Source organism: Anolis carolinensis, chromosome 4, assembly GCF_035594765.1.
Source record: "Anolis carolinensis isolate JA03-04 chromosome 4, rAnoCar3.1.pri, whole genome shotgun sequence".
In the NCBI taxonomy this organism is placed as follows: domain Eukaryota; kingdom Metazoa; phylum Chordata; class Lepidosauria; order Squamata; family Dactyloidae; genus Anolis; species Anolis carolinensis.
This window is the reverse complement of record NC_085844.1, coordinates 74,655,233-74,670,274: the sequence shown is the minus strand read 5'-3', so window position 1 is coordinate 74,670,274 and position 15,042 is coordinate 74,655,233. Positions and strand designations below refer to the sequence as shown.

The following is a 15,042-nucleotide window of genomic DNA, read 5'->3' as shown; positions in this document are numbered from 1 at the left end:
CTGACCCAGGTGCTGACAAAGAAAAAATTGCCTGCTGTTTCCTTCTTAGGCAAGATAGCCTGCAAAAGTATGGACTGAAATATAACATAAAAACTAAGATCTAATATGCTGTACATTGTTTGTTTGTTTTTAATTTTAATACTGTTATGCGTAAATTGGTTTTGCATTTGTGGGTTTAGGTGTCAGATCTTCCTCAGAATCAAGCTCTTTCATCCTAAAATCAGATTGATTGAGGCTGTATCCACACTGCAGAAAAAACAACAACAACAACTACTACTACTACTTTATTTATATCCCTCCACCATTTCCCAAAAAGGACTCGAGGCGGATACAAAATAGAATTATAACAGTTTGACACTACATTAACTGTCATGGATCAAATTCTGAAATTTGTAGTTTTGTGAGATATTTACCTTTCTTTGTTAAAGACCTCTGGTGCCACAACAAATTACAAGGATGGACCTATGGCAGTTAAAGTTGTGTCAAATAGCTATAATATTGCAGTGTGAAGGCTTATCTGGATCCGCTTGTTATTCTGCAATAGGTCAGGAATTCTCGCTCCCAATTGATTAACACTAGAAGCAATAATTTTATCTCTCCATATTTCAGAACTACAGTAGAGTCTCACTTATCCAACACTCGCTTATCCAATGTTCTGGATTATCCAATGCATTTTTGTAGTCAATGTTTTCAATATATCATGATATTTTGGTGCTAAATTCATAAATACAGTAATTACTACATAGCATTACTGCGTATTGAACTACCTTTTCTACCAAATTTGTTGTCTAACATGATATTTTGGTGCTTCATTTGTAAAATCATAACCTAATTTGATGTTTAATAGGCTTTTCCTTAATGCCTCCTTATTATCCAACATATTCGCTTATCCAACATTCTGCCGGCCCATTTATGTTGGATAAGTGAGACTCTACTGTGCTACCAAAACAGAGATAACTTGGAAAATCCAAGATTGGATAATGTGTAGAAGTACCGGGAACTCTGTCAGGTTCCATTTGATCTGCTTCCTGGCATCAGAATTCTGCAGTTCTAAGTGCCTGCCTTTTAAGCCAGCCTGAGAAAATCAGTTGGGATCTAGTGTCTTCAAGGCATTTAAACCTTGGTATGAATTTATTTTTTTTCCGTAATGACACTGCCAAAAAAAATATGACTGTTTCTAGTATAATACAAAATGTGTAGTATCTCAAGGTTTTTTCCCAGTAGTCCTCTGGGCAAAAAGGAAGATGAGGGAATGAGAGAGAGTGAGAGAGAAAAACAATAGAATCGCTACTACATAAGTTTGCCTCTGGACACATCAGCCTCATCCAATGGGTTCCAACTCATTATCAGTGTATTCCTACCACCCCCATTATGCAACTTCCACTGGAGATAAAAGATTTACACTTCTGCAATAGGTCAAAAGTTTCAATTACATACAATTGTCAGGCACAGATTTTTAAACATCCAAGCAGTGAAAGTGTTAAAGATTTGTAAACCAATTTCTGGAAAACGCTTATCACAGGCAACTTCTGAAAGGGTTTATGAAAATCTTTCCCTCAGAAGAGTCAGGAATTAAGCTAAGTCAGAACATTCTGCCATAAGCTCCTGTGCATAATGAGTGTGATTTCGTTCTCTCTATGGGTTACAGTCATGTTATAAATGTACACATCTTCCTCTTTCCCTATGCACTGCAAGCAATTTTGGGGATGACAGAGGGCAAATCTATTGACTCCTTATCCAGGGCATATCTGGTGTGGCGTATGACAAATCAGTATGGTTTCAGTCACCACCACTTCTGCTGTTGCGGAGGTGAGAAGTAGTCCTGACCAGTTGCCAACCTGGTTCAGTGTTATCAGCCGGCCACCCTTACCATCCATTCTTGTTGCAACTGCCAGTGGGCATGACATGCTGGTCGCTTGTCACTTGGAGACATTGGCTAGTGAGTGAGGGTGTTTTAACCCCCCCCTCCATCTTCTCTTCCCTGATTGGCTGAATAGGTTCGTCACTCCAGACAACGATCAACCAGCATGACCCATGTCATACCCACTAGTTGCTGAGACAAGGAGAAGAGGATGAGGCAGTAAGTGCCATCCCATGTTCCTAGGCCTCCTGAGTCCAGAGGACACGGGATGGCTGTGCAAACAGTTGTGATTGATTCCATCTCAGAACCAGCCCAACCGTTTACAAGGATCCAAAGTTGCAGGTTGTTCCAAATTCTGGGGCAGAATTCGAAGCAACTCATGAATTTGGTAAACACAGTTCTAGGCCACATTAAGCAGCATTGCCCTACTTTAACCTGGATCAGCTCAATGTGGCATCTGGCCAACGTGATGCTGATTTGGTCATCCTTCGGACTAAGTGATTGCTGCAGATGTGCCCAGAATCACAAGAAGGAAAATACTAATTAAGAAGTTCAAGGGTGTAGTTAAATTCGGAAATATTCCACACAAAACGCACAAACTATTGTCTGTTGATTTGGATGAAGTAGATTTGGAGCAATTCAGGTACAAGATGCTAAAAAGGAATATTTTTGCTAAGTACATTAGCTTGATTCCGGTGACCTATGATTTTATTCTATCATGCTCATCATTCCCCAATAGTCACTGGGAGGGTTCTCTTGCAATTCAGCCCCAAATTTCTTCCTTTTATGCGGGTTGTTTAGGTTTTTGTGCAGAATGGAAAATCTTGGTTATGCAGACTTCTGTTTCCCCACATAGCACTGGAAGGAACCTAAGATTATTAGATCTTAGGTTAAGATTAAAATATTATTAACTTTTAGTACAAATACAAAAGTGCAAGCTTACCTGTGAAAGCTCCCAAGACTAAGCAGAAAGCTCCTAGTCTTCCTAGCTCTCGAGACATTTTTCCTGGAACAGGTGATGCCAATCCTGACTCCTGGCAGCAATGCAGAAACTTTGCAACTTTATTTTAATTTTCTTCTGAGATTGTTCAATGTCCTGCTGGGGGGCTGAAGAGATTGAAAGATTAAAAAACAGATTTAGCATGAATATTAATTAGAATGTTACCAGGCATGCAGTAGGCAGGAGTGTGTGATTACTTCCTGAAGACTGAATAAACTATGGAAAGAAACAATGAAGATTGAAAGACAAATTTGATGTTTCACTTGCATCTATCATCACAATTGCAAGGGAGATCTATGCAGAAGAAATTTTCACCAGATAAACATGGCTATCCAATTCATCTGCATTCCCACCGCTGGGCTATATGGTTGTTCTCACCAGAAAAAGCTTCACACAACAAGCATTTTTTTCACATTTTTTTCTTTTTTGCATTGGTTTAAACGTTTTATTAATCACAATAACAGATGGGAGCAATTAAAGTAAAATCATGTTGTTGTTTTTTGTCTATGGAAATGTTTAGAGACCTAGAGAAGCTCTTCAGTTGCCACCCTGAGATGTGGCAACCTTACCTGATCTCCAGGGTACCAAACAAGAATTTGGAACATCTATTGTTCATTAAGTCTAGTGTTTGATATTCCATGGTACCTGTTTTACATATTTGGTAGAATCAAATGGCAAAGCGTCTTTGGGGCATACCTGTTGAGGTGGGAAAATCAGACAGCTTGTTTTTCTTACTCTCATGCACACATACATGCAAACAAAGCACATGCTAGAAAATCAGGGAGGGCAAGGGAAACGAAGAGTGGGGAAAATAATTCATTTTAATTTGTTCTAAGCCACCTTGAGTCCCATGCAAAGTAAAAGGTAGGATATAAATTAAATGAATTAGTAAATTTAAAATGCAGTTGTTGGTTCAAGTAGTACACTCCAGGTAAGATTTGTGCCACATGTGCCTGCTGCATACCATGTTTCCCTGAAAATAAGACACTGTTTTATATTTATTTTTCTTCAAGAAGACACACTATGGCTTATTTTAAGGGGATGCCTTATTTTTTATTAAGTATGGTACAACAATCTACATTTATTTAGTTAAGTCGTCTTCCTCTGGAACATCATCATAACTCTCCAAACCCGGATTTTCATCCTGTATTTTTTACGACTCCATTTCCTTTAGAACCATTGGCCCCAATCTTTTATGTTGAGCAATAGAGCTCTCATTAAATGAGCTGCTCTTATCCATGTAACCTCCTCGGAGTGCATTGGCAACAACACTGTCAGTGATTTTATCCCTTGTTGCTGCCAGCACCTCTCCGGTCACCTCTGAGAAAGCAGCTGTCACAATGAAGCAGATGAGAAGGACTGCCTATGTTCTTTACCGCTCTGTGCTGGTACGCTGCATAGCCACATCTATCACTATGTCTTATTTACGGAGTATAGCCTATAGTGCATAAATACTTAGAAATCCTGCTACGGCTTATTGTATGGGTATGTCTTATTTTCAGGGAAACAGGGTATATGAATGAGTTCTTAATCCTCAGTAAAGAATGTATGAGTAAGACTTTCCTAAAATGAATCCTGGAAACAGGGAAGTGTGTGGAAATGGGAAAATGGGAAGGTCCTTCTTCAGTGGTCAGCTTGGAAGCCGACTGATAAACAAGGGATGGAGCACTTTGTCACCTCTTTTGGCAGCCAGCTCAGTCACCTGGAAAGAATTCTACACGCTCAGCTATGTGTAATTCCCAGTCACCCAAGGTGGCCAAGTTAATTATTAAATACAAGAATGAAATTGATCAATTAAAAAGAACACCTGAGTCGCAAAGTGCAGTCAATACAAACTATCAGGAAATCAATGCAACCTGCAGAAACACAAGGCGGTTGCTAAACACCTTGAAGAATAAAAAGATGTTAAAGTCTAAACTAATACTACTCAAAAGAAGTAGCTTCCAGACTGATTCTGGGTAGATCTATGCTGACCCATCTTGGGACTGATCCTGGGGACTGATTTGGCATACGCCACACCAATCCAGATCAGCCCCAGGAACGGTTTTCAAAGCCACAATCCCACAGACACTGTGGAGGAGAGGGGGAATTCAAACTGTCCAGGGACATTGAATCCAGTTTGGTGCCACCAGACAGCAACCCTTACTGTCTCCTCCTGTTGTTCATGTTGTGACGGTCTCCAGGCACAACATGGTCCAACCAGTAGGTTGTCACCTGAAGTGAAATCAGTTAGGACATCAAAGCAACAAGATAGATGGGGGAGGAGAAATCACCCCTCCTTCCCCCCCCCCCTTCCTGACCTCCTGCATTAAGTTGGCCTTATCCCACATTTGGCTGCCACAGAGGTGATCTGGGGCACCTTCGCGGTAAGTAGTCAATGTGGATGTTTTGCCCATTGCTGAGCCATTGAAGGCTGGTACCTGGCATGTTTCCAGGAAAGAAAGAAACAGCTGTAGCAAATGGGCACAAATATAGTGCCAGTTCCTGGGACACTGAAAAATAATAATAGCTTTGGAAGCACTGGTCGAAGAGATAATAATGAGGTATCCCTGAAACCCAGGTGATGATAATGATGATGATTATTATTATCTTATTTTATTTATTTATTTATTTATTTATTACAGTACTTGTATCCCGCCCAATAGGGGACACAGGGCGGTTTACAATAAAACACATGTATAAAAATAATACAAAACATTCAATCAATTAAAATTAAATACATTGAACATTAATAAAATATACATATAAATGGAAATGTAAAAAAAATTAAAGAATATTGGAACAATGTTTACAATGCGACACAAACAATATTAGGAACCAAGTTCCCGTCATCACCCGAAACATATCTGTTAGGCATACCAAATGTAAAACTGAACAAGAACCAAGACAAACTGTTCTTCCTTATTGGAACTGCGGCAAGACTAGTGCTAGCCAGAGTATGGAAGCAAAAGGAGGTACCTACTATTAATGACTGGATCTTAAAATTATTTGACATAATCCAAATGGACATTTTGACTCAGAGACTAAGAGACGTCAAGGAAAAAACAGACTGGTCGGGCTTCAGAGCTTTCATTCGAAAAGACGGATACAAACTAACAATAGACTTATCTGATGTATGAAAAACATCTAAGTATTAGGACTGTTAATACCAGACAAGAGAATTGACAACGGCAATCTAACATCCTCAAGAGGACAATGGGGAGTCACTCCCCCCCCCCTCTTTTTTAAACTTTTTTTTCTCCTTTTTAATTTTTTTTCTCTTCTTCTCTCTCTCATTTCCCCCCACTTTTCTTACCATCTTTACATATTTGTTTTCCTCACTTTCACTGTATTTACAGCTAATAACACAATAAAAAAATCATATATATACATACATACATATATATATAGAGAGAGAGACACACACACACACATACATATACATATAGATATACAATTATTCGTTTCTGTCCTGCTTTTTGCCCATGGATGGGATTCAAAGCGGCATAAAAAAACACCATAAAAACACAAATACATATATATCATTACATAAAATACATTGAGAGTATTTTATTGAGAATATTCCATAAACTGGAGCTACCAGGTTGAAGATACCTATCCAGAATGTTGATTTTTTTCCCCCTCAGATTTTGGGATATTTGCATTTACATAATGCCATCTCTTAGAAACAAGACCCAAGCCTTTCACACAAAATTCATTTATGATTCTTATACTCCGAAGGCAAGTTTTAAACAATACTTTTATTGTTTTTTGTGCATGAAACAAAGTTTGTATATGTTGAACCATCAAAAAATCAATGTGTCACCATCTCAGCCATTCATGTGGATATTTTGACTTTTGAAACAATTTGGATTTTGATAACAGATACTCAGTCTGTACTAAACTAACAGGTCTCTTATTATATTCAAGTGCTTGGCCAGCTAATTGGACATGCTCCAAATTAGCAATACCTGGATAATAATTTGAAAAAAATGATGCTTCATTAAAAGTCTACTTTGCAGCAGTTGTTGAATCAAATGTCGGTGTTAACAATTACTGAAGCTATCATTAGAAGCAAGGAAGTTGCAAAGGAGAGGTTTTGAATGGTTGCATGGTTCCAAAAGCCAATTGCACTAAAAGCCAATGAAGAGTGTAATTGCTCTGTTGAGATATTAAATTGCCATTATCAAAAGGAAGACTTATATTATCTTGTGACACACACATTAAACAGAAACAGGCCCTTCGTTGTTCAGCAAAACCTGATGCTTCTGAAGTCTTCAAGTTTCAAATGCATTTCCAAGGGTTACTTAACACACATGAAAGCAGACTGTGGATCAGAGGCCAAATGAAATACATGCATTCTTGACACTTTTAAGACATGGCTGTCAGGAAGAAGAAACAGCAAGATTTACCTTTAATGGGTGGTTGTTTCTAAAGACAATGGAAGTTTCTTTTATTTTATCTTTCTTAGTTACTCCCATTTGTATAAACTTCATTAGCATGCTAAGGTAAACATTCTTGGTTGCTGTGTGTTTTCCGGGCTGCATGGCCATGTTCCAGAAGCATTATCTCCTGAATTTTCATCCACATCTATGGCAGGTATCCTCAGTAAGGTGATGTCTGTTGGAAGCTAGGCAAGTGGAGTTTATATATCTGTGGAAAGTCCAGGTTGGGAGAAAGAACTCTTGTCTGTTTGGGGCAAGTGTGAATGTTGCAATTGATCACCTCGATTAGCATTTAATGACCTTGCAGATTAAAAGCCTGGCTTGCTTCCTGCCTGGGGGAATCCTGTTAGGAGGTGATAACTGGCCCTGATTGTTTCATGTTTGGAATTCCAAACATGTAGACAATTTCAACAGAAAGGAGGAAACCATGAAAATGAACAAAAGCTGGCTACCAATATTTAAAACTCTAAAATCAGGACAGTAAATAAAGTAAACTTGCCTAAAACAGAAACGAGTTCTTTCTCCCATCATGGACTTTCCACAGATATATACACTCCATTTGCCTAGTTTCCAATAGACCTCCCAACATCTGAGGATGCCTGCCATAGATGTGGGCGAAACATCAGGAGACAATGCTCCTGGAACATGGCCATATAGCCAGGAAAACACACAGTAATGCAGTGATTCCAGCCATGAAAGCCTTCGACGACACATTCTTGATCTATGTTTTTCATGTCTTTTATTTCGTATGCTGCATTGAATCCCAGCATTGACAAAAAGGTGAGATATAAATAAACCACAACAGAATAAATATAATTGAGTGGGGAGCAGGATAATCCAAAACAGATTAGGTACACCACTGTTGATCAGAAAGATATTTCTCCAACTACTCACCCATCACAACATCTTGTGCACATCCAACCTCTTCTGATTTTGGAAGCTATGCCACCCCATGGGCCACACTTTCACTATCCCTGCTATCAGTATGAGATATTTCAGTTATAAAGAGATTATAAAGTTTCAGGGCTCCTTCCTGGATACACAGGTCTGCAGGGACGTATCAATATCTAGCAGTTTTATTGACTTAAGCATTTGTTTTCATTGCAATTTGAGAATTGCTTTGCTCAAGCAAATCACGTAATCGAGAACAGCCGTCTCCAACTGATTGTCCTCCCATTGTTTTAGATCACAACTCCTATCAATCCAAATATTGGCCAGGCAAGCTGATGAAAGCTGCATGACAAAACAAGTCAGCATGTTCTTGGGAAAGACTGATCTAGTTCCAGAATGGGATCCCTAAATGCAAGGTGCAGACTCTTGCCTATGCTTAGCAGGTTTTGGTTTGGATGGGAAATTGACAGCGCATCCCATGTATAGCAGACATGCTGACTAGTTGAAGAAGTAAAAAACAGGTCTAATCCTTGCCTTCAGATGATCTCTGCCTTTCCTAAAGCTACCAACTAAAGCTACCAGAAACAAGGGGAAAAAGCATTCCACTATACTTAAATCCAGCTATAACTGTCTCCTGAATGTTGTAACCAAGAACCTAGTACAGTAGAGTCTCACTTATCCAACACTCGCTTATCCAGCGTTCTGGATTATCCAATGCATTTTTGCAGTCAATGTTTTCAATACATCATGATATTTTGGCGCTAAATTCGTAAATACAGTAATTACTGCGTAGCATTACTGCATAGTGAACTACTTTTTCTGTCAAATTTGTTGTATAACATGATGTTTTGGTGCTTAATTTTAAAATCATAACCTAATTTGGTGTTTAATAGGCTTCTCCTTAATCTCTCCTTATTATCCAATATATTTGCTTATCCAACGTTCTGCCGGAACGTTTGTTGGATAAGTGAGACTCTACTGTACTTCCAAAACCGTATTTCCTTCAGGGATGCGTTGCTTGTGCTTTTCCTGCATAGGAGAATGAAGTTGGACTGGATGGCCACTAGGATTTCTGCCATTATTATTATGAATCAATCAGGGCTAGCTAACACCTTCCAACAAAGGATTCCCCTAAGCAACAAAAAGCCAGACCTTGAGGCAAAAAGGGTATTCAATGCTAATCAAGGTGACCAATTGAAACATTCACGCCTGCTTCAAACAGGCAAGAGTTCTTTCTCCCACCTGGACCTTCCACAAAAATATAAACCCCACTTGCCTAGCTTCCAACATATCTCACAATGTCTGAGGATGTCTGCCATAGATGCAGGTGAAACGTCAGGAGAGAATACTTCTGGAACATGGCCATACAGCCTGGAAAACTCACAGCAACCCATTGATTCTTGCCATGAAAGCCTTTGACAACACATTTAAATCAGTTACATTAGAGAACGATCTGCTAGTGGAGATCGGGAGATGGAGGAAAGAACTTCAATGACAGAATGAATGTATTTTAACGCCACTTCAACTACCACGGCTCAATGCTATAAAATCATAGGAGATGCGGTTTGGTGAAACACCAGCATTTTTTCACAGAGAAGGCTAGAATTATTATTATTATTATTATTATTATTATTATTATTATTATTATTATTGACACAACAACATTGTATGACACAGCAAACAAGATTTCGTATCACAAAATCACAAATTGAACACTTCCCAAGTGTCTAGGACTGTGTGATGTATTTTCGGATGATGCGCGCAGATCCCAGTAGGGTGGCCTTTTGCAGTTATTATTATTATTTATTCATTTCTATCCTGCTTTCTCCCATGGGTGGGATTCAAAGCGGCATAACCTTGTAAACCTCCCATGATCCCATAGCACTAAATCATGCCTGTTAAAGTGGAGTCAAACTGCATTAATTCTACAGTGTAGAGACACCCTTGGAAATAGGAGCCTACTTCCGCATCATTGAATGCACTGAACACAAAACCAAGCCCATCCTTTGCTACTGGAATCTCTGAAAACAACAGGTTGCAACATACAGCAAAGTATCATGAAGATGCAATTCCTGTATTTTCTGAAAGATGCTTTATGTGTCCCTGTCTCTTGATCGAACAAACCTCGTCTCTTAAGCATTTCTTTAACTCGGTATAGCTCAGCAGGAGGGGAAAGCCATAAGTCTGGTTGCTCCTCAGGTGGGACATTTTGCTCTGTGTTGACGCAAGATGAATGCAATAGCATTGATAATGATCGATGTTGCTACTGTCAATCACGGTTCTAATGGTACTTACACCTTCCACATTTCAGAGAGAAGGTCCAGGGTGGGAGGAAGAACTCTTGTCTGTTTGAGGAAAGTGTGAATGTTGCAGTTGGCCACACTGATTAGCATTTAATGGCCTTGCTTCTTCAAGGTCTGGCTGTTTACTGCTTGGGGGGATCCTCTGTTGGAAGGTGTTATCTGGCCCTAATTGATTCATGTCTGGAATTCCACTAGCACAGTGTCAAGCCATTGAAATCCACAAGCAGGTGGACAATTTCGACAGAAAGGAAGAAACCATGAAAGTGAACAAAATCTGGCTACCAGTATTTTTTTAAAAACCTCTAAAATCAGGACAGTAAGTAAAGAATGACACTCAGAAGATGGGAATTCCAGACAGGGCCAGTTAATACCTTCCAACAAAGGATTCCCCCAGGCAGTAAGCAGTCAGACCTTGATGCTGAAAGGCCATTCAATGCTAATCAAGGTGGCCAATTGCAACACTCACACCAGACAAGAGTTCTTTATCCCAAACTAGACCTTCCACAGATATATAAACCCCACTTGCCTATTTTCCAACACTTCATAACCTCTGAGGATGCCTGCCACAGATGAGGGTGAAACGTCAGGAGAGAATGCTTCTGGAACATGGCCCTACAGCCCAGAAAACTCACAGCAACCATGTCAAGGTATATATTGGTGAGACACAGTGCAAGAAGCACCAGGCAGCAGCCCTTTTGTCACCGCAAATAGGACGCAGCAAAGGCATTTAAAAAATAAATTGCTAAGCAACAAAGGGAAGAGACATATCTCCTTGACATGCTTTAAAATCACAATCTGGGGCTGTGCAGGAGGAAAGGAGAAGCCTGACATGGCTAATGGCTTCTGTATTTTGCATTATCCCAAAGGTATTGATGAAGAGATCAACCTGGAGGCGGCTGCACTGCAAATCCCTCTGTCTGCCAGAGCAAGGAGGGGAGGGAACCTGGGAGGCAGGACCACATTATTTCCCAAAGAGAGCAAAAGAAGAAAAACCCACCTAAACAAATGCGTCTCCCTATATTTGCTGGATCTTATCCACCTCCAGTCCCTGATCTCCACCCTCAGTCTTCCCCCCAAAAGACAATACGCCACAAAAATCGCCACACCTCTCTGCTTCTCTGTTTTCTTACCTGGCGGCTGGTGATGGGGAGAGAAGAGGCGGAAGGAGAAAAAGCCCTCTTTGCTAAGGATAAACAAGGAGAACCCAGGCAGGGCGAGGCTTGAGTGGGTCTAAGTGGCCACCCTATAGCAAAAGGAGGAGTGATCGCTGCCTGGACGTCTCCTCCCCCGCCTTCAAAGGACGTCGCTTTGCATCCTTTCTTCCAGGCACCTGCTTTCCAGCCCAGGCTCAGAGCATCCTTTCGCCGCCTAGAGGCGCTTCCCAACCCCGCCGCTAGAGGCCGCTGCGGAGCTGCGTCACCCGGCGCTCTGCAATGCATCGGAAGGGAAGGAGAGCTACATCTGCACTGTAGAATTGATACAGTTTTGACCCCACTTTAACCGCCATGGCTCAATGCTATAGCTTCATGGGATTTGTAGTTTAGCTTGCTCTGCCTTTGATGAGGCACCAGCACTCTTTGGCAGAGAGTAAAACTGCAACTCTTACAACCCCACAGCATTGAGCCATGGTAATTAAAGAGATGTCAAACTGCATTAATTTTACAGTGTAGATGTACCCAACGGCTGCAATGGTCCTATGTGGAAATAAGCCCCCCGTGGCACAGCGGGTGAAACCGCTGAGCTGCTGAACTTACTGACCGAAAAGTTGGCGATTCAAATCCGGCGAGCGGGGTGAGCTCACCGCTGTTAGCTCCAGCTTCTGCCAACCTAGCAATTCGAAAACATGCAAATGTGAATAGATCAATAGGTAGCGCACCAGCTGGAAGGCAGCAGCGCTCCATGAAGTCATGCCGTCCATATGACCTTGGATGTGTCTACGGACAACGCCGGCTCTTTGGCGTAGAAATTAAGATGAGCACCAATCCCCAGAGTCGGACACAACTAGATTTAATGTCAGGGGAAAACCTTTACCTATGTGAAAAACATAGTTGCATGTTCAAGGTATCCCCTATTTATTACCTGCTTTGAACCACAAGGAGAGGCGGGTAATAAATTCATTATCATCATTATTATTATTACACTATATTACAAAATTTGAAAGAAATTCTGTTCCTGGACTGAAAATGTTATTTCTTGTTTAATTGTTCTGTAATTACTTTGAAAGTAGTTGTTATATGCCAAAAACTTCAATTTTGTGACTGTCACAAACTGTGTTGAATTTATTTATTTATTTATTGTGTCAGGAGCAAATTGAGGCTTCAGTTATAATGAATTTTTAAAAAACACAAAGTTAGAAAACTTGACATTGTACTAGATTTCTTTTGACCAGAAGCTGGCCACTTGGAGTGCCTCTGGTGTCGCTGTGAGAAAGTCCTCCATTGTGGATGTGGCAGGGCTCAGGTTGCATTGTAGTAGGTGGTCTGTGGTTTGCTCTTTTCCACACTCACATGTTGTAGACCCCACTTTGTAGCCCCATTTTTAAGTTAGTTCTGCATCTCATAGTGCCAGAGTCTCTTCAGAGCCTTCCAGGTTGCTCAGTCTTTTGTGTACCCAGGAGGGAGTTTCTTATCTGGTATCAGCCACTGATTGAGGTTTCGGGTTTTAGCCTGCCACTTTTGGACTCTCGCTTGCTGAGGTGTTCCTGTGAGTATCTCTGTGGATCTTAGGAAGCTGATTCTTGATTTAAGGCATTGACATGCTGGCTGATATCCGAACAGAGGATGGGCCGGAGATGTCACTGCCTTGGTCCTTTCATTGTTGGCTGCTACTTCCCGATGGATGTCAGGAAGTATTGAATTGATTGAGATTCGATGGGATATTCATTGAAAAACTATAGCAAAATGTGCTGCAGAATGTCCTGCAAAAGCAAATTTTTGGCAGTTTAATAAATTTATTCCATGTTTTTATGATGGAACCAATTAGGAAATGACATTTATAACCCAGGAACAAAAATCTTCTTACATAGTGTTATTATTGGTTTCATATTGAGACCAAGGTTCCAGTCCCTGCCTCAAGAAAGGAATCCCAAGGAGTGAGCTCTGGGCAAGTCAGTCTCAAAGAAAGGCAAAACCCCTTCTGAACAAACCTTCTGGACATACCTTGCCAAGAAATCCCTGTGATTTGTTTGTTGACTGATGACAACCTCATGGATTTCATAGTTTTTTTAGGCAAGGAATACGCACAGATGGCTCTAACAGCTTCTTCCTCTGAAATATAGCACACAACACCTGGTATTCCTTAGAAGCCTCCCGGTAGGCTGTTAAGAACTGTGGGAATTGAAGTCTCAAACATCTGGAGGGCTGAAGTTTACCCATGTCTGCTTTCGAGTGAATACAGGCTGGTTCACCTTGGCATTGCCACAAATCAGAAACACACGGTAACAAATGGATGGAGAAATGACCTGTCCTGTATGCAGAATAACGTAATTTAATTGACATAATGTAGTGGTTTAAGAGTTGGACTATAACTCTGGAGAATAGGGTTTGAATCCTCACTCAGCCATGTAAAGCCATTGGGTGACTTTGGGCAAGAAACATTCTCTCAGCCTCAGAGAAAGGAATTGTGCCGGCTTTCATGCTGTTCTCTGTAAATAACATGGAATACCCAACCCAGGATTGTCAGTTACGTTAACAAAAGGCAACTTGGCCAATTACAATGGTTTGAATTTTTAATTATTAGTGGTAATAAGGAATCGGTTTCCCAATTTCTAATAATTGACATCATCAAATTAATTATGAAACCTAACATTCCAGCCTCTGCCTGAACTCTCTGAAGCTCACAGTACTGTATAATCCAGAATGGATGTAGCATATTACCAGTTTTGTAGCTTTCACATGTCTTGTGCAGTGCCTATAGATGTTTTCATGCCTCCCGGACCTTTCACCCAAATTCCCTAAGATAGCTCTTTTTGTGGAGCTGCACAAAATAGCTTGCAGAGCCCTTTTGCACTGTTTAACATGAAATGAAGACCTTTATCCCTAAACCAGAAGTGGTCTAAACCAGTTCTGCTCCTGTCTTTCAACATTTTAAAAAACCAGTGTGACCTCTCTACAGGCCTTGGGGCAAATGCCTTTGAATATGCATACATTGCCCAACTTGTCCTATGCTGTAGATTATTCCCACTCATGCCACAGTGGGTGAGTTCGGTGGTTCCTAATATTGAATCCAAGTACCAGTCAAGCCAACATGATCAGTGATGATATATTATGAGTTTTAATGATGATGATAATAATGTTTTTGTTACTCGCCTCTTCTCACAGCTCAAGGCATGATGATGATGATGATGATGATGATGATGATGATGATGATGATGATGATGACTTTATTTTTGTATCCCGCCTCCATCTCCCTGAAGGGACTCGGGGCGGCTAACACGGGGCCAAGCCAAAACAATTACAATAAAACAAAATAAAATACATACAAGACACATACAAGACACTCGACAACATCCAATAAAATGCTTATACAATAACAAAGTAAAACAAAACAGTGAGAATGGCATAA

General features: G+C 40.5%; 1 protein-coding gene across 4 annotated transcripts in view; it reads right to left on the bottom strand.

The window, feature by feature from the left end:
- The window catches only part of kiaa0319 (KIAA0319 ortholog), a 40,962-nt gene extending 29,115 nt beyond the window's left edge, over window positions 1-11,847 (bottom strand). Inside the window, exons 1-2 of one of the 4 annotated variants that reach the window (XM_062980653.1) lie at window positions 11,610-11,847; window positions 2,805-2,968 (exon numbers count right to left, since the gene is read on the bottom strand). In XM_062980653.1, the coding sequence (XP_062836723.1) occupies window positions 2,805-2,862 (58 nt within the window). In that variant the 5' untranslated portion in view covers window positions 2,863-2,968; window positions 11,610-11,847. The remainder of the gene's footprint in view (window positions 1-2,804; window positions 2,969-11,609) is intronic. The other 3 variants (XM_062980652.1, XM_008108791.2, XM_008108790.2) reach the window with 3 other exon arrangements.
- Between the last annotated feature and the right edge of the window lie 3,195 nt (window positions 11,848-15,042).